At 40.6% G+C, this 20,109-nt stretch overlaps 2 protein-coding genes across 2 annotated transcripts; both read right to left on the reverse strand.

Annotated features, from left to right (window-relative positions):
* Window positions 1-1,559: 1,559 nt before the first annotated feature.
* Window positions 1,560-16,946, reverse strand: p4ha3 (prolyl 4-hydroxylase, alpha polypeptide III). Its single transcript, XM_030066411.1, has 13 exons — window positions 16,759-16,946; window positions 15,772-15,926; window positions 15,357-15,580; window positions 10,742-10,891; window positions 9,027-9,078; window positions 8,620-8,783; window positions 7,638-7,814; window positions 4,820-4,884; window positions 4,319-4,478; window positions 4,122-4,184; window positions 3,612-3,680; window positions 2,655-2,751; window positions 1,560-2,047 (listed from the first exon to the last, which is right to left on the reverse strand). The coding sequence occupies exons 1-13, from the start codon at window positions 16,944-16,946 to the stop codon at window positions 1,977-1,979; spliced, it is 1,635 nt and encodes a 544-aa protein (XP_029922271.1). The 3' UTR covers window positions 1,560-1,976.
* Window positions 16,947-19,134: 2,188 nt separating this feature from the next.
* Window positions 19,135-20,109, reverse strand: or95a1 (odorant receptor, family 95, subfamily A, member 1). The gene has a single exon (XM_030066412.1). It carries the CDS (start codon window positions 20,107-20,109, stop codon window positions 19,135-19,137), a length of 975 nt encoding a protein of 324 aa, XP_029922272.1.

Consider the following 20,109-nt stretch of genomic DNA (forward strand, 5'->3'; position numbering starts at 1 on the left):
ATTCACAAGGAATTCAATTCTTCCACCAAAGAACCACACGTGTTATTTTAAGGAGTGAAAATAGTTTAAGACACATTTTGATGTGACATGAGTGAAAAAGTAATTTCACTGATTCCATTCTTCTTTCTCTCATCACCAGCAGAGAGCAGCACTGTTCTTCCTATTTTTCTGACCAAAGGATGAGTCTAAGCTGTGGCACATAAAGTCCAGTCACCAAGAGTCAGCCTAATTATTTGTTACCCAATTGTCTGTAACAGAGATTAGGAAGAAGCAGCTTGTTGTTGTGCTTTAGTTGACCAGAAACTGAACCCATTCAGTTTCTATAGCTGAAGACCTGCAGAATTATCCCTTTTATCATAATCCCATAATTAAAGATAGTCTATTTAATGTCCAGACAGACTGTATACACTTGATTATATCTTTTAGTCGAGGTGAGGTATAGTCATGTTGCTGTGAATACTCTCTTTTAATATGGTGATGGTAAAATCTCTCGTGCCCAGCAGCAAAGATCTCAGCTACCATGTTTGTTGTGGTAATCATGGCAACTCTGTGGGTGTAGTGCAGTGCAAGAGGACATGTAAAAAAAAAAAGAAAAAAAAAGGCAGCTTTAAATTGCATTTTGTTCATGGTTTTGATTGTACAAAAAGAACATTTTGGTAAATTGGTTGACATCAGCATCAAGCAAATCAAGCTATACTATTAAAAACTGGGTCTCCAGATGGTTTGCACATGATATACATGGAATGGATTATTTGCTCTCCTTAAAGCGACTCACAAAAGAGAGAAACTCAATTCCCATCAAACTTTAGGTAACAAGTACATCCAGTAATGATAGTGTGTACACTGTGTGTGTACACCATGATGAGCCGGAGAGAAAACGTCTGTCCCTGAGAGTAAGTAAAGGTATATTATCCCTTTTGACGCCTGTTCCTCGCCTTCTTGTTTCACCACCTGTTGTCACTCAAGGAGGAAAAAGGTCCCTTGGAGCCTTCAGCCCATTTCGTACATTTTAATATATCTCTCACTTCACTCTTCTCTCCTCAGTGACAAGCTCTCTGTTTTCAAATGGCTTCTGACCTACTTAGACACAGATATCTGACTGGTATGCAGACAAGCTCTCAGTTACTTTGTTGTGTGAGTTCAGACATGAAGGTTGAAGCAGTCAGACTCCCAATCACCTGGCTTTCAGAGCATGATTAATGACACCCGGCTTCTGAAGATTAATAAGAAGGTGACAGAACTGGTACAGCTGTTCCATTAGGGCAAAGACACTCAGTAACACTAAAACAATGTAAAAGCGTCTCGCACGGGTCATGATGACCACATAATTTCCTTCAGTCAGCTGGGAATAAACCATAACACTCACAGTGACTGGTGCCTTGACTCATAGCATTGGTCTAAACTACATTCCTCGGTTCTGAGATGACAATTTAGAGAAGAAGAACTCTTAAACCGAAATCCCTTTTAACAATCAGCAATGTACCCACCACATAGGAAAATATGCACAGAGTACATTGCAGACTCCAATGTTTAAGTGTTCAAGGGGGTGCATAAAATGTCATTTTATTATGCAAACTGCAAGCAGAGGCACACAGCCTTGCACAGTTAACTGAAACCAGCCCAGTGTGTGAAGGCAGAGGCCTCTCTCCATCTGCAGGGACTGGCCAGTAGAAGCAAGAGAGAGCTCTTGGCCTCTGGGGCTGATTGCCAACTGCACCACTCTACTTCCAACCCACCTTCCAAAACTCAACTCAGCCTCATGCTATTACTGCCCCCTCCTGCAGTGTCCGCTGTATGCTCCACGCTCCCTGGGGCCTGGAGCTCCAATCACAGATGCAGGCTGCCCTTTAGCAGCTCTCACCTCCCCTGCCTGTTCACTTTCTGGCTCCCTCCTTCTCTGTGCCTGCAAGTGTGCCTCTCCATTGTAAAGGCTGGCTCTTGTGCTCCAAGCAGGCCAAGCTGTTGCTCCACCCCTCTCACTCCTCAGGATTAAGGCTGCAGCGACGCTGGAACTCTTGGCCGTACTCATGGATCCATTTATTCGCCACTAGATCATAAACAAAGTTGCGTTTTGATCCTCAAATATATTCTAGATGAAAACCACATAAATGAAACCATTCTTGTACTTGTGTCTCACAAATCTTAGAAAAATTAAGGATGGGCACCCTTAATATAACTTTCCAGTATTATTAAATATGGGTGCATGAAAAAGATGCAGGCAGCATGTACAGTAAATGTTTCTCCAGCTGCACAGTGATGACAGATAGGTTTCCCTGTTAGTTTAGTTGGATCCCTGCTAAAATAATGCATAAAGGGTCTGGAAGGGAGGCCAACCAGCAGCAGCTGTCTAGCATCCAGGATGAGTGCACATGTACTCTGTAACATCTCTAAATGTATCTCTGTGATGCAGCACAGATGTGCCTGAGCTTTCATACTGTTACTCCTACAGGGCTAACCCTAACCTCTGTATGGCAAAAATGACAATTGTGGGCCGACTGTTAAGAGAAACAAACATCATAATAATATAAAAATGCCTGATGCATTGCAGGACTGAGTTACACAAATTATGGTGATTTCCATTCTTATTGGCCACTGTTGGCAACATCATCACATCACTGGATAATGATAACCTGAATCAATATATGGAGTCTCACCCCATTTGTCCCCAGCAAGGACAGGGCAGCCAGCATGCAGGGTGTCTCCATCCCCTTGACCGTTTCTATGGAGATTCCACCAGAAGATAGCTGCATTCTGGGATACAGAAAAACAACAGAAAGAATCACTCAAGATGCAGTACAGAAACTGTGTGGTCTAAAGCAGGAGCTTCAAAAGAGAGTTCTGGGGATCCCCCAGGGGTCCTTGAGGGGCCCCCTGTGGGTCCTCAGCAAAATAAGGATTAGTTTGATTTCTCTTTAATTTCAAAGAAGTTGCTGTGACACACACACACAAAAAAAATGTATGTTTTAATCTTGTCACTTTGAATGTATTTGTTAATGTTCAAGTATGATATGTAATATTAAGACATATCAAAATATCTTTTCATGTCAGGGTCCCTGAGGCTTAAATCACTTCAAATGGAGGTCTGTGGTTTAATGAAAGTCAACTCAGGAAGATTAAAAAGTTTGAAAATCCCCACATGAGGGCTGTGTGCCAAATACACTATCATGATAGACAATAAGGAAACAGACAAAAGTAAGAAACAAGTAAGAAAGTAAGAAAGAAATATTATCTGTTCCTTTATTAGATAATCAGACTTATTTTGTCAGTTTATCAGGTTCAGTTATTTTCTGAACACCCACACAGGAAATAAAACCTCTAAAAAAAATTAAAGGTCAAAGGTCAAACCCCAGGGATAGTGTGGTGGGGCTTCCACAGCGGCAGATTTATCAATCCAAAAACAAGCTCCAGCTCAGCTGAGGCTGAGCTACACAATAGGACTATTGTAATGAGAAGTCTCATGGCTCATGGCGCTGGTATGATGTGACCTTTCAGCATTTTGACAGCTGCTCTGAGTGAGGGTTAGGCAAAAATCCTCTAGCCTGAGGCAACACAGAAATGGAAAGAGAGATGGCTGCATTTAGACACCTCTTAGACATCAGCAATGTATTTACCTGCACAACAGGAACACTGAAGTTTGCGTAGATGAAGGCTGTGGATCCACCTGCCTCGACAGAGCTGAGCTGTGGAAAATGGCATTCTTTTAGAGTTGTGTATAAAATTTATGTGCTCATGTCATGAACAGCCACTCTGTCTGCTGTGCTGTTTTCAAAAGCTCAAAAAGGACATCTTTTCCACCAACTTTTTTAACAAACACAAAATCATAAAACAGACAGAAAAAGCACTCAATGTTAGAAATATGAAGGCAAAGCCAGAAATTGAGGTCAAACACAATTCAAGACCAATGCATCATAGCATCTCCATAAAAGTGTGTTTTAAGCAGTGATTCAAAAGATGACACAGATTTAGTCAGCCTATGTTCTTCAGCAGGTCGATCCAAAGCCTAATAGCACTGATGGCAAAGGCCCAATTGCTTCTTGTTTTAATCTAGGTTTTGGAACAGCAAAGAGGGACGTCATGCTGCTGTGTGGATTATGAAATAGCTGCAGTCATGCTTCACTTACATATATCATAAAGGTTGCCACTCGATTCCCAGTTTTAAGTTTGAACAGGGGGCTTGATGTTGACTGGTCATGTGGAAATGCAAACAGTTGTTAGAAAGTTATCACATCATAATAAATATGATCATAGGCACAAATAATTAAGCCTAACGAAGCATAAACAACTCTTAGATGCCATAAAAGAATGCCAGTTAACTCACTGTTGCGTGATCAAAATGAGGTTCATAGTGGCCGCCAATCCCATAATTCACCACTTGGAGGTATTCTCCATATGGAGGCTGTGCATTCAGTCCTGTTACCATGGAGATCCTCTGGTCTAGCTGGCCAGTAATGGAGTGTGCTGAGCCTTTAAGCCATGCACTAAAAAATATGCCACAGAGATCACTAATGCAGTAATCAAAAGCTGTTTTCTTCTCCACATGGTGAGAAACTAAATTAAGCATTTTAACTTTCACTAGATGCAACTGACTCAGTATAATTGCAACATATTTAATTAGCATTTGAGCTAATGCGGCTGAAATAATTTGCACACCATACAATTAGCTTGTGGCCCCAGGGTTGTTTGGCTGCACATTAATTACTACTGCAAACATGTTTATGTGACACTGCAGCAACTAATGTACTCAGAGAATTAGTATGAATTTAATTACTGATAGTAAACAGCATATAAACATAAACAGGGTGTTTCCTGTAGGTTATACCTCTTGCTGATGCGGTAGTCTGCTGTTGCTTGTTTCTCTCCAGCTGCCACCACAGATCTTCTCAACTTGTCGTAAAAGATATAAAACATCATTTTATCTTCATTTAATGTTACTGCAGTCAAGCTTTGAGCTCCAGCTGCAGGCCCTGACAAAATGTGATTAATGGCATGAGTGTATCCAAAACAAAATCTGAAGACTGATAAGAGAAAATACAGAATGTGGACACAAAGACACAGTTTCCAAATGAGCACTGGTCGGCACAGATCATCGAGTCTCGGGGCGAGTTGGCACGGATGACTGGGGTGAGGTTGAGACTGGGTGTTTCATCAGCAAATGACGATAATTCTTGAATCCAAAACAAGTCCACACAAAGCTTTCATGGGCTTGATGATTTCACCAAAGCACAGATATCCCAATTTCCCCACTGGGATCAGTTTCAAGTTTCAGCTTGTCTTATCCCATAACTTGTGAAAGTCCACCTCAAAGTCTGAGTCTGGAGGGGAGTCAAGTGAAGTCCAGATGTGTTGGACCGATTATGCTCTTATTCATATTGAGCCTCTGTGATTTATTTGGACTTGTCACTTGTTTTCTGACCACATCAAACCTGTTTACAAACTTGCACAGAAAACATACATACAATTTTCTGAAGATATATGGCAATTACTTCATAAAACCCTGATGGGGAAACTGAAGGAAGAGAAGGAACATACCAGTGAAAAATGTATTATTTAACACATTAATTCACCCCTAGCAAAGCTACAGAGCAACTAACATGTTAACACCAAAGCAATAGGCTTATGCTTCAAATACACTGAGACTACTAAATTCTGAAGCCTTTGAATCCAAGCAGGAACAAAGTGAACGCCGAGCTCATGCTTAACAAATACTCTGCTCTGAACGCCTAATACTCTGGGCCTGTTTTCAATCAACCCACAAGTTGACATAATGATGAAATAAGTACAGGGATTTCCATCTAAGCACGGGATGGAAAACTGATTGAGCAGTGCCAAAACCTCACAGAAGCTATAGGACATCACTTGGGTTACCAAATATGTCCAAAATAACTGAGTCAGCACACTGTGAGGGACAATATACTGCAGCTTTCAGTTCAGCCAGCCAAAAAATGGGTAATCCTCTCAGATAGAGATGTTAGATGGACTGAACGTCTTCTAGCCAAGCCTGAACTAACTCAGACAGTCTGAGGTGTTCAGCCAAGTGTTCATAGTAATGTATCCCTCATTCCTGCCTGGCTAAATGTTTGGAAACCCACCAACTCCTCCTCCATAGGGTTTCAGTAGGAGCGGTCTCACTATTAAAGCAAAGATACATGACAACAGCCTCAAGCCCTAGCAGGCACAACACCTCACAACAAGACAAGATCTTCAAGTCACTGAAACTTATTTTCTTTCTAAATTGACTTTTGTTACAAAAAAATAATTTCAGCCTTGAACCATGGCCAACCCCCTTCATCCAACTCTGTTTGGCTTGAGAATGAAATTGCCACTTGACTTTAAAGTGCGATGCTAGACTCAGTGTCAGTCCCTCTCTGTCGATCCAACTACTTTAAAAAAAATGCAAGACAGAGTGCAGAGGGTGGATCAGCGGTGGAGAGGGAGGGTGAGAGGGGTGGAGGAGCAGCTATCAAATAACTACAAGACATTACAAAACATCCAATGACCTTCACCTCAAACAACATCTAGATATCAGATAACACATCAAAAACACATTTTAGTGTATCCAGTCCCTTTTAACTCACCCCTTTGCTATTTTGCCAGTTTCTATGAAAGAAAGCTTAGTGCAAGTATACATTAGAAACAGTGATATTGATGATGAAAGTGAGGAACATGGTGGCAAGCATAAAAGACATGGTTATGACACCATGAAAGCATCTTTGTTGTCTCAGTCGGGAGCGATCAACTCAAGGGGTTGTCAGCGCTCAAAGGTAGCACACAGAAACAATTGATTAAAAAGAGACCAGGTTGGTATTTAGATCATTAAGTCAGCCACTGATCATTCTCTAAACCAGCCAGTATTGTTAAGCTTTTCCTGATTGCCATCACATTTAGACTTTTGATACACTGTGCCATTTGGACATGACTGGTCGTGCAGAAATCCCTTGTTCTTGCTGAGAAGCCAGAGGTGAAGTCGGTTTAGGACAGAGGAGGCAGTAATGAGGCCTATTTGAGATTCCATCACAAGCAAAGCAATTGACAAATTTAATGTTCTGCTTATAGGCTGTCGATATAATCACTCTAATGAAAAACCAACGCCTGGGAAGGGGGCCTAGGAGTTAGGCCACAAGAGGAAAATGATGTGAAACTTCCTAAAATAACTGTATATCCAGTAGGGCCAACACTAATAGAGTGCTGAGTGATCTCCTGTGCAGGCTAAGAGGGAAGCCATGAAATGCAGAGCAACTTAGTGACATATTTTCCAAATAAACATAATGGACAGTGTAATTACAGGCTGTCATATTGGTCAGTCATGAATTAATTGTGCTATAAGGGTCTTTGCGGGGCTGAAAAAAAAAACAAAAACAAAAAAAAACAAACAAAAAAAAAAACAAGATTAGAAAACCAAACCAACATTTTGTGTTGTCACATGAAAATCTAGTTTTTCACATTTTGACTTCAGCTGAAGAATTATGTGGTGCCTCAACTGGCTGAGAAAATTTTACAACACTTTGGGCATCCCACACAACAGACCGCCAAAAATGCATGGTGTTCAATCTGAAAAAAAAATGCAGCTTCTTATTTCTTGAAAAGACTTACAAGTTTTCACCTGATAATAAAAATGAGGGAATGTTCTAGGTTCTTACATTTGCCTGGGCAATCAGCTTGATTTCTTCTGCCTCTGTGTCAGTGATAAAGTTGTGGTACAGGATGACATATGGCCGCAGGCTCAGCACTTCACGCCTTATTGGTTGCAGTATCAGTGCAGGACTGCCATTGGTGAAACAGTCGCAGAACAGTCTGGGGTTTTCATAATGTGTTGGCTGTTGGGAGAAACATGCATCTGAAGTCCATTACCAAAATCAAAACAGCATTTTTGTTGTTCTTGCTTTTATCCAAACAATTAGTTTTAACATTTGTGCTGCTTCATAAAAGCCTAAAAGGGAATTACCAGTTTGAAATAGTTAGTGATCATTATGACCAAGGACAATTTAATACAAATTTTCAGTCTGTGCAACTATTTGATAAACCTCTAAATGTGAACAATCACAACTCAAATCTGTTTCCATTAAGATGTACGTGGAGATACTCTACAGTCAAAGGAGAGGAGTTTTTTTCTGGTTTTCTAGACCATTTGTCTGTTTTTAAGTCCAGATATGAATTGTTATTAAATAATGTAAATTGCTATGAACCAAAAAATGTAACCGCACCCACAAAAAATAAAAACATTATCCTCTCTACCCTCTGAAGCTGAGTGTGTCATAACATTTTCAGATGCAGAGCATTATCCTTCTGCCCCTTTGTAGCTATGGGTTGGGTGGGATCCTATTGGAAAGAAGGTTTAAATCTTAACTGGGCTTATCCTGATCAAGTAAAAGTTAAATAAAAATGAGAAAATGTTCACTAACATAAATTCAACAGTACAACTGCAGATCATCAACAAAAAAAGAAGGAAAAATAAAACTTAGTGGCATTTCCCTTGAAGGCTGCAGCCAAGTCTCTGGATGCTGTTGAAAAACAGGGCTGTTTTGCACATTTGGTCAGCATTAAGTCATGCTGACTTATCCTAAATACTTCTGTATGTTCTCTCTGTACATAAAACACAGTACGATCAAAGGTGAAGAATACCTGAGAGCCTTGGGTCTGGCAGAGTCTCTCATAAACATTTCTGGTCAGTAGGTAAGTGGAGTTGGGTCTCCTCAACCCGCTGCCCCTGATACGTAAAGCTGGAGTCTCCACAAGCAGCTTCTCATATTTCTCAACATTCTGCAAAACTCTGCCGTTCATTGGATCTGAGAGACAAACAATACAAATGTAGCAGCCATGCACATTTCTCCATTACAAGCTTCTGTTCGGGAAGAAGAGTCACGCTGTTCACCGAGGGAAATACAATGAGAGGAGACAAGCACAGAAATGCCTTTACTGTGCATCTGTGTGCAATACATGCATGATTAAATGCACCGTAATGCCTTAAGAATTCATATAATCACATGTACCATGTATAGGACAGCTGTAAAGTAACTGGATAGAATTACCATGGTGGAGTAACTCCTGAGAAAGACTCAGAGCATAGGAGACGTTTCCTGTCTGAAAAAAGGGGGGAAAAATAGAGCAAAGAAAGCCATCAATCATCTGACATCAGGGACTCCTTACAAGAAATATTTTTTTACAGGACATTTAAAGGACATTTTCAACAACCTACTGTTGGCATGACAGACAGTGATCAAACACAAGGTTACGAGGTTTCTCTCATTTGAGGTCTCATTTAAAATAGTAATGGTTAGGTTTTAGCTAGGTTACTCTATAATTACGTACACACACACATACACACACACACACATCTGCCAATGGTCATTTGACTTTATGAATTGTCGCAGGCTACATTACAAATCTGGACTCAGTGTAACTTTTCCTTTTCTCTCTCCTCCTCTCAGTCTCTTCAAGTTTTATGCGAAAATGAAACAGTCTACTGAATTTGGGTTGAAAAATTTACTCTTAAAACGAGAACGAGATGCTGAAAAGCAAAACTCATGCCATACTTGGGGAAAAAAGCAAGAGTTCAGAAGAGTCACATTTGTATATGAGTTAGGCTGAATAAGCCACAACAACACAATGCCTCTCTATAGTCTAGATATATCCTCCAAAACAAACTCTTTTATTGCTGCAATAACCACAGTCTTTTTAACACCAATAATGTTGGTTAGTTCTACAACTGAGGAATGAGATACAGACTAAACTACTGAAAAATGTTATGTGCTTTTTTGTTTTTAACAAATTAGTGTTTGAGAAGTAAAATTATCATAAGCACTCAGGTTTATACACAATATTAATTAAAAACAATGATCACACTCAAACATAAGCACACACACACCCAGCCCCCGCCCCCCCTTCATAATATGGTCTCTAAATAAAAATAACGCACATCATACACACATTCACAAAACAGCACACTGGTGCTGTTGAGCAAAGCTATTCCAAACCTAACATGTTGACTTTAACAATCTTACCACATGCAGCATATTAAGTAACATTATTTAACTATTTTTGACAGTTGGCAGAGAGGGCATAGTTTACCTCTGAACTTTGGTAATTCCAATGTCATCAGCTCTTTTTCAACAGGGACTAATGTTTGCATTCAAAGAGTAAACATTTCTTGTTGTTATTTATCCTAAAACATATATTTGGCCTAATTTGAAGAATTATGAAGTGAAGTTGATGAAGTTGCCACCATTCTAACCATTTATGAAAGTGTCAACATGCTTTTTCATGAACGAAATGTCATTTATTGAGGCATCATTTGTTCACTTTATTCAGCCATAGTGATATGTATTTTTGTTTTACTGCTGCACAAGGAATTCTTTTGGAGAGATGCACTTAATGAATAACAGACAGACAGACCTACAGCCTGACAACACCCATGAGGAATCACTGGACACTTGTGATTTGTAGTGGGCTACTTTCATTAACTATAACATGGTGAAATGCTTTGAAATATTAAATGGTTTATATATAATATCTTATATGGAACCATAAGCAGGCATCCGCACTGGGGGCACGTATTTTCTTGCATACTAAACTTGACACAACCCTGAGATGAGACTGAAGGTTCATTCAAAAGCTTTCAATTTTGTGAGCACCACACCATTAAAACTTAAGCTCATCCCTAATTATGCAATTTCCAGGTTTTGCAGGACACATGTGAACACTGTTACATGTGTGTTTTAAAAATGCAGCGACTCTTCCAACCCACCTTAAAGTGAGAGAAGGCCAGGTGGTCCAGAGCATCTTCTAAAGTCCCTTCGTTCTCAGGGCTCCACTCCCCTCCTGTTCTCCTGAAGAGACGCACTGACTCCTCCAGCCACTGCACCGAGTGGTAGTAGTCTTCCTGCTCATAGGCCACCTGCACAGAGTAACACCTGGGTTACTTTTAAGTGTTTCTACTTGCTTTGAGGTACTTTCCACTAATTTCAATGCAGTGATCGTAAAGGATGATGCTCAGTGAAATTCTCCAAATCTAGAAATACACGGAAAGGGTGTCCCCTAAGTCCTCTGTTATTTCCTTTCCTCTTTGAACCATCAGCATAGATCAAATTAACACTCCTATATACTCCTATATACATATATATAATGATTCTATAGACAATCCTGCAACCTACCAGCACCCGATCTGAGGTTGAGCATGGATATTTGGACTTGAACTCCTATATTACCATTTATCCCTCTATGCTGATGATATTTTGTTTGATCTCTCTTGAAATTAAACATACTATAAAGCCAAAGCAGCATTGCTCTGTCTGCGCACCATGTAAACCTTGTTGAGCTCACCATCGATATCACAATTATTAAACAATTCCAAGTAATCTAGGCTTTGACATCTTTTCTTCAATTAACAAAATCATCATCAACTGCAGTAATATGCTTAAGTAAGTTTTAGCAGATTTGACAAGATGTCAATCAATTCCCAAGTCTATTCAAGCCTGCTTCTCAGTGATCAAACTGTATATCGTGTCTACAATAAGTTTAATAAGCTCTCTGATCCCTCTTCCGGCACTAATGGCTTTTGGGAATAAACTGCAGAGAGCAAGTTCTAGAATTTATTTGGAAAAGAAAACTCCCATAATTCAAATTCTCAATCGTTCAATGATCAAGTACAGGGAGCCAGAATTTGCCTAATGTCCAATTCTTCCTTTTCACTTTCCTTAACTCTGAAATTACAGTCTGCATGGCACGCTGTCATAGTTGGCTGGGTTCAGCCTCATTTGTTTCCAGGACGCTGTCAACTCTGGCATTGGTAACAGGCAATATCAGATCATGGCACTGTTAATCTCTACCTGCTGTGCAATAGAAAAAAAAATAACAGATGTCCCTTTGAAACACCATAAGCATTTTGCACTATTTAATAATCATCTAATAAGGCTTGGTGGAAAGATCCTTTTCTGAGCCCAGTGGTCCGAAATGGAACTTTATTCCAGCAGTATTATTCACGATAACAGACTCTGTTTGTTTCAGGACTGAAAAGAAATGGAAAATCTGTGTGGCACTTCTTTTTACTTTTACTTACAGCTTTGCTCCGCTCTCAGTGCCTATGGTGTTCCCTGTGGTGCTAGGCATACCAGTGACCCAGTCCATAAATTGTATACATTTGTCTTTGAAGGTCTTGTTTCCACATGTGCTTGCTAAAATTGTGTAACATAATTTGTCAGTAAATATAGTGTGGAATATGGATCTTGAAATGTACAATATTAAAAGTGTGGTCTACTGTATGTCATGTACTGGGAAATCCTGCTCATCAGATGATTTATTATCACTCTTCTCAGAATCGACTATACCTCTTTTATTTTTTTCCCATGTCTCCTGACTGCTCCCCTTTCCCCCCAGGACTCCCCAGATCTTCACTTGCATGATTCTCACTGTCAGTGATTTGTTTTGGTGTTAAGAATATTGTATTTTCACCTGCTCTATTCCTCTGAAACTACAATTCACACAGTGGGTTTTTCTGTCAACATACAACGTACCACTGTGGCAAGAACAACTGCTGCCAAGAGGTTTGTAGCAAGGTGATGGAAACAGCCACATGCTGAACATCACACAATGGAAACTGACATTCATGGATACTCATTCATGGAGCACTCTGTAATTCATGCAGCCAAACAGGACATTGTCAGCTGACATGTGATGGGAAATGGCTCCTGTTTCTCAGAGGTTATTCCCTACTGTTTACACAGTCACTCAGAGTTTCCCACAGTAGGTGAGACAGTAGAATTAGCGTGATCAGTTAGGCTACTTAGTGCAATCTAATGATACATATCCCCTCAGTTTATGTACATGTACTGTATCATATCAGCTAGGTGTGGGGAAAACAATCGATTCACATTAGTATCCCAATTCTTTTTTTTAACCTTTTCTTTTTAATAAAGTAATAAAAAAGAACTGCAATAAATCTTAATAACGAATGGCAATACTTGTAGAATCACAATATTTGAGTTCAATACTCAAATTCTTGATACACATTGTTTCTGGAAATATAAATACTCATGATAAACATTGTCTAGAGGTGTATGATTCAGCTTTTTCCCATGATCAAGTAAAAAAAAAAAAAAATGTGATAAACTGTAATATTGATTAGCAAAGCTTGTACAACTATAGCACATCATAATCCCAATACATATAGAATCAGCACCCAAGTGTGATGATGTCAAATTGGAAGATAAGTGTATTGTCCCAGCCCTAATAATGATGTTATGTATAATTTGCTAAACTACACATGTATAATTATGTATGTCTCTATCTTTAAGCATGAGTAGATGCATACACCTTTGAATACACATCTACATACATTTCCATTATAAATCTGCACTGTATGCTGCCTGTTACACAAGCTTGCATTTCATTGGATTACAGTTTCTATCACTGAGAGATTATTGGTCAGGTTGTATTTATGTTTACTGTTTGTCTTATATCTGTGACACTGATTTATACGTATTGCATATTGACAAATGCTTTAAAAGTTGATTGCAAAAAACTATACTTATTTGAAAACAATTTCATTTTTCTTACAGTTGCTTTTAATTTGGATCAGTTACCCACAAATTACATTATCCTCCATTAAAGAGAAATAGGGGGATGCATAGCGGTCCTGCACAGATGGCCTGAGACTGAGCATTACTTAACTACTGATTGTTTGCAAATCATTTACACGGGTTCTAACTATTATTTATGGAATTTGGGCACAGCACCCAGACCTGCAGTCCTATTTCAGTCTCATGCCTATTTAGGCATACACTTGTCTGGGTCTCAGCTATTATGAGCTGTGATCTCATCATTTTCCCACAGTACATAAACATTTCCAAAGACATTTTTTTCATCTATCTGATCCACCTCTGTTTAGTTTCTCCTCAGTTTAAGGGATGACGCCTGTGTGTAGTAGTGTATGTAATGATCCTCAGGCTTCTATGTATTGTTAAGCTCATTCTCATGGATTTCTGGCTGGATGTTGAGGGTTATAGATCAGATTGTTGCAGGAGGTTTTACATATCAGTTGATTCTTCAGAAATTCCTAAATCGTTATTTTTTTACATTTGGAAAGACATGCACACTGTTTATTGGTATTTTTGATCTTAGTCTTGAACAAGACTTGGTTCACCTTGATCTTGGTCTTTACCTGGTCTTCACCTCATTTGAACTTGGTCTTTACTCAAACTAGACTGGACTTGCCTTGAACTTGATTGAAAGGTGGTCTTAATTACAGCCCTGAGAGCCCCTATCCAGAAACCTAGCTTGCTTGTTAAGGGATCAAATGTGAGGGCAGAGTGTCAAGTAGACTCCTCCCATCACAGATGTTTCCTTGAATTACATCCACAACACCTCCAGCAGGCTAAACAGCAGCTTCCGGTGTCTGAGATCAGCCACTCCCTTTTCAACACCTACTCTCAACCCATAAGGTCACAACATTACACCCAAGAATTTGTAAGCTACTGGTCTCAGCTGCAAAATGCAACAGAGCCATGGAAGAATTAAAATATAAAATATAATCTGGAGATCCTAGTACTGTATAAGACCGACATCAGTGGTTAGATGATGCTTGACTCGCGCTATCATACTCCCCCACTCCACCACCACCACCACCCAAAAAAAACCTTTTAACAAACCCTGTTTTGAAAAGTAGTTTAACAGCCTTATAAATGCACTTGCAGCACACTCTTACTGCCTGCCACACTGACAACACCCTACATTAAGCATCTGTTTTCAGATGGACTGAGGTAATCTCAGTCCCAGCACAAGCAAACACCACCACTTTCTCAAAACTCTTCCTGACTTTTGCAAAGTGAGATAATGTCTTTTCCATACAAGAGGATGTTTCTCCCACACAGTGCCTTGCCTTTACACACAGCACTGTACATAAACAGTGGAATTTATTGTAGGGAAACTCAAGGCTGAGGGAACTTCTATTTTTTTCATATTTGCATTACTGAACGCTATGGTCATTTTCACATGAAATGGATTCCCAGGCACACAGTGGGAAGAATTCAGTGTTTTCCACTCAGACTGTCTGGACTCCCACCACAGAATGACTGACAGGCCCAGAACAAAACCATTTTACAGTCCTTTGGTATGGGATGCTAATTAGTGAGGCGCGTGTTCATGGCAACATCTGCCAAACACCCCTCCACTCCATAACTTCACATGAGATCTTATTGCACATTTTACATGGAGTGATGACAAAGAAAAGCCCCTAAGATTATGGATTTTTTTTTCTTTATGGAAGGGGGAGGGAGAGGGTTAACACACTGACTCACCAGAGTGAACCACGTACAGTGGTGACAAATAGAAAAAACAGAGGCAGAAAGGAAAAACAGATGGCATACCTTTCCAACCAGGAAGCAGTCATCACCAGACAGAGGGATAGATACTGCGGGCATGTAGATGTCTATAGGGTTGCCATCAGTAGCTCGCTGGAAACGGCCTTTTACAAGGCTGGCCACTTGGAGAGCATACACATCCTGGAGCCTCATCAGCCCCTTAGCGGCCCCCTGAAGGTCTTCCAGCTTGGGCAGGCTGGCCTCCTCCTCCTCGTAACCGGACCTGAGGACTGGACAGCAGAAGGCCATAGGTTGAACTGGAAGGGTGGGAGGTGGTGACGAATGGACCACAAGAGGAGAGGAGGGACTGGCGGGGTGGGGTGGGTGGGTGACAGTGATGGATCTGTGTGTAAAACCTTAATTCCCTGCTGATGTCAGTTATCAGCTCCAGATGTGTCTTTAAAGACGGCGGTGAACTAACCCTGCACGTTCTCTAGGGCTTCGTTGCTGTACACCACGTTCAGCCACTCAGACTGCAGGCGCTTGATCAGGGTGAACGCCACCAGAGGGTTTGCCATTGCAGGCGCTGGGCTGTTGTAAACTTCCCTGTGCAAGTCAGTCACTTTTGCATAGAAACTGTAGGAGAGAACACAACCTATGTTTATGCTGAATGACATTGTATATACTACCACATGTGTCATCATCATCATCACCATATAAGGGCAGAGATAAATAAATGATTCAATGGAGGAATATGTAATCAGTGTCATCACAGGACATTATCAACCTTAAAAACATCTTCCTACTAAATCCCACATCAAACATTTACAATTACTGTGTTAAGCTGCCTGATAAAAGAACTGCACATCAATTGCTTACAAAATTGTATCATAAACACAGTATAAGTTTGTGAAAGTGACTGCCAGACTCCTGTTGTCTTAACACAAAAAACTAGTGTGTTTATATCAGACCGATATTGGCTTTTTATTAAATATATGAAACTGGACAGTCATGTTGTCCACTGCCAAGCTCATTCCAATCCACAGCTATACACTGAAATTTAAATTTATTTGCATATCTAGATATATGCATTCATTTAGCTGTTCAAATATGTTTTTGGTAAATTAATTCTTCATGGAAAGTGTGTCACAGCTCATCTTGCTATTGAAGAGGTGCATGGAGAGTTAGTATCCTGGTATACGGTCTAAATACTGTTTCATAGCCTTTTCACCCTGTCAGCAACAAATTACAAGTGGTAACTGTGGACACATTACGGGTTCATCTGCGACATGAGAACTGCCAAGTGAAAACATTTAAAGACTGAATTTCGGCGCAAAATATCGGCGACTTCTCTTTAAAAAAATATCGGGATCAATAATCTTGACCCCTATCAATGTGGAGATTTGATGACAGGACATCATCAACAGCGCAGCTTAGTCTCTCATCAAATGTCATGCATATCACTCACCGCTTGATGTCGTCCAGCCTCTCTGATTCGTAATCAATATAATTTCTTAAGTGATCGATCAGTTTCCGTTCAACACTGATCGCCTGCTTCACGTGCAGCAGCGACGTATACATTTCACCAAATGACACGGGGATGAGGGCCGAAGTTAGGAGACCCCAAGTAAAGTAAACACATTTAACATAATTCATATCGCGCGCAAGAGGCCCTGTCTGGTGTTTCTAATTGTTTCCTCTCGTGGCTGAGCACTAATTCAAAACTCGACTGTTGCAGATGTCCGAACGTGCGCGCGGTCTTCATGTGTGAATGAAACGTGCCTCTGTCCCGTCCGCGCTGAGGAGGCGCGGGGAGTCCTCACAGCTCTGGGATCAGCTTTCAGTGCCGCTCAAACAGGCATGCGGCCATCGGTAGAGTCAGACAGATCAGAGCTCCTCTCTGTCATGCATGACGGACCTGGCAGACTGATCTGCCTCGTGAAAAAGACAATACTTCCATAACTTTGTGCTGATAGATTTCATGGAGTGACCATGCCTCTTGTCCTTTGTTGCATTGCTCTTGATGTAAACTATTTATCACCTCCATTATTCGGGCCACATTTTATTGCTGCAAAATGTGAATGTGTTGAATCACTTGTTAACTAATGAAAGAAAGGAAGAAAGCAAGAAAGAAAGCAAGAAAGAAGGAAAGAATGAAAGAAAAAGGCGCACAATACCAACCAATGAGTGCAGATTGGAATGACAGTGACACCTACAGGCAGATGTTGTGTACCGCACCCAAGTTGCAGTGGAGCAAACAGTGTATAGTCAGTTGTGAAAAAGGTACACAAATCCTATAGTAGCAATAGTAGCAGCACTACAATGGAAGTTTTTCAGCCCTGCATTCATAATTTTACTTAAAGTCTAGTCAAGTTAAGTTAACGTGTACAAGTATAAGCAGTAACATGTAAAATTACTTATTATGAATAATTGTCCCTTTGAGAGTGTTTTAATGTTGTGGGACTAAATGCTCCATATACTGTTGGCAGGTTTACACCGTAACAGTGCATCAACTTTTATGAGTGTATCTTCTGTTTTACGTGTAAAAACTTAATCTGCAAAGTAACTACAAAGCACATAAGTATAACTATCAAATAAAAGTTGTAAAAGGTAAAAAGTACAATATTTCTTCATGAAATGTCATGTAGTAGTGAAAAAGTACAAGGTTGCACAAAATGGAATTACTCAAGTATAAGTGTTAGTACTTCAAAACTGTACATAAGTACAGTACTAGAGTAAATGTATATAGTTAGTTTCTACCTCTGGATACTTTAAAACACCCTCTTTAAACCGGGGGAAAGACAACACAACTGGTATTTTGTTTATGTATTTATTTATTTCAAGATTCAAGATTTTTATTGCCATACCAACACAAAGTTATTGGGTATGTGTCTTGGTACATCCCTTCATTCCACACACCACAAATTATACAGGCCTCACAAGACAATATGACATGAAACAGTAGGCTACTATACAAAATTGACCAAAAAAGCAGATAAACAAATAGTTCTTTAAAAGAGATAAAATATCTAAACTATAGAATCTCTCAATTTACTCTGTTACATTCTCTATTCCACTTTATGCAGCTCATTTCTGTTTCTATGGCCAGCAGCACACAGATCAGATCCAGATGGCTAGACATTTACCACACAGTGACGAATATCAAACAAGCTGTAAACATAACATGACATATTTCTCAATGTTTATTTGCTAGGAGGTTTTGAAATACAGCACATACATCCTAAGTTATGTTTTGAGTTTCCAAGCACCGTCAAATATCTGTACTGTTACCTAATAAAGGTGAATGACAGGAGGCCAGAAAGTGCTCAGAGGCTGGTCTGCAGCACAGTCAGTCACACAACAAACCCTGAATCCTACATGAATGCTGATAGTGGCAGACAGAGTCTCAGGGCAGTCGTCTGGCTTTCTGTAGGATATTAAAAATCCAGTCAATTGGGTAAATAGTCTTTATTGATGCTGCTGGCACAGATTTAAGGCCACTGGCCGTTAATGTTTAACAACAGGAGTTCTGTATAGTTCTGGTCTCAAAAAACAGCGCCAATATATCCAAAAAAATAAACTGAAAAAGGTCTACTAGGGCGGCATATATAGGACACAGGGATAAAACAAAATTAACCAATCAACAGCCATCTCTAGTTCAGTGCAAAGTGTTTTGTAACTTGGACTTAGCTTCTTGCATTGTGTTTACACAAACATGCATATCATCTGTAAATTCACAGATTAGACTGCTGCCACATCATCCTTCCTTCTATGTATGCAGGACAGCAATAAATATTTTAAACACCATACAGCTCACATTTATGCATCATAACTATAACGAAAATCAGCCAGTTAAAGCACGAGATGTGTTGACCTGCAGCTTGTCACTGGCTCTGACTGTGGCCCTGTGCAAGCAGCAGAAAACAGCTCTCCTCATGTAGCCTCTGAGACTCTCGTCCCGCAGGCCGTAGATGAGCGGGCTGAGGAAGCGCGGTATGAGAATGAAACAGAAGTAGTTGAAAAAGGCAATGTCCTCCGGCTGCCAGTCGGCGTGCAGCACTATGAGGCTCACGGTGATGGGGTGTGTGAAGGCCATCATGCACAGCAGCAGCTGAAAGCCGTGCAGCAGCACTGTGTGCATGGCCTTGCTGGCTGACTCCTTGCCCTGTCTCAGCTTCTTGGTCTCTACCAGGATCCTCAAGTAGGTGAAGAATATGATGACGGCAACTACCGAAAAAAAGAGACAATTTAGGGAAACCCTGACTAGTGTCTGGGTGGGAGATGGGTAGAGGACGACAGCTTTGCAAAGCATAGGGGTAGAGAGGACATCCACAGCCAGATTAGGTTCCCCTAGGCAAAGTTCAGCAAGAGGGAGGACACAGCTGATAAGCCATAGGGACAGTATGATTACCCAGATATGGTCTGCGTGCCAGGCAGCTGGGCGCTGCAGGGGATAGAAAATGGACACGTAGCGCTCGAGCGACATGGTAGCCAGGATCAAGGGGGTGTTCTGGAAAGTGGCAACAGAGAGGAATAGCAGGGGGGCACAGAAGACAATGGCAAATTGCACCTTGTTAATAGCAAGGAGGAAGAGCAGCACAGAGGAGAAGAGCTGAATGGTGTCATTGATCAGCATGTAGGCAAACAGGATGTAACGCGAGCTCTCCAGGAACTGCCTGTGTGATGCAAAGACGTGCAGCATGAGCACAATCCAGTAGAGGAAGACACAGAAGAAGGGGATGACCACGCACACTTTGACAATCCCAGACATGCTCCTGTGCGATGTCGCATTGCCTGGAAGTTCAGACAGATTCTGCAT

The sequence above is a fragment of the Myripristis murdjan genome, chromosome 13 (genome assembly GCF_902150065.1).
Source record: "Myripristis murdjan chromosome 13, fMyrMur1.1, whole genome shotgun sequence".
In the NCBI taxonomy this organism is placed as follows: Eukaryota; Metazoa; Chordata; class Actinopteri; order Holocentriformes; family Holocentridae; genus Myripristis; species Myripristis murdjan.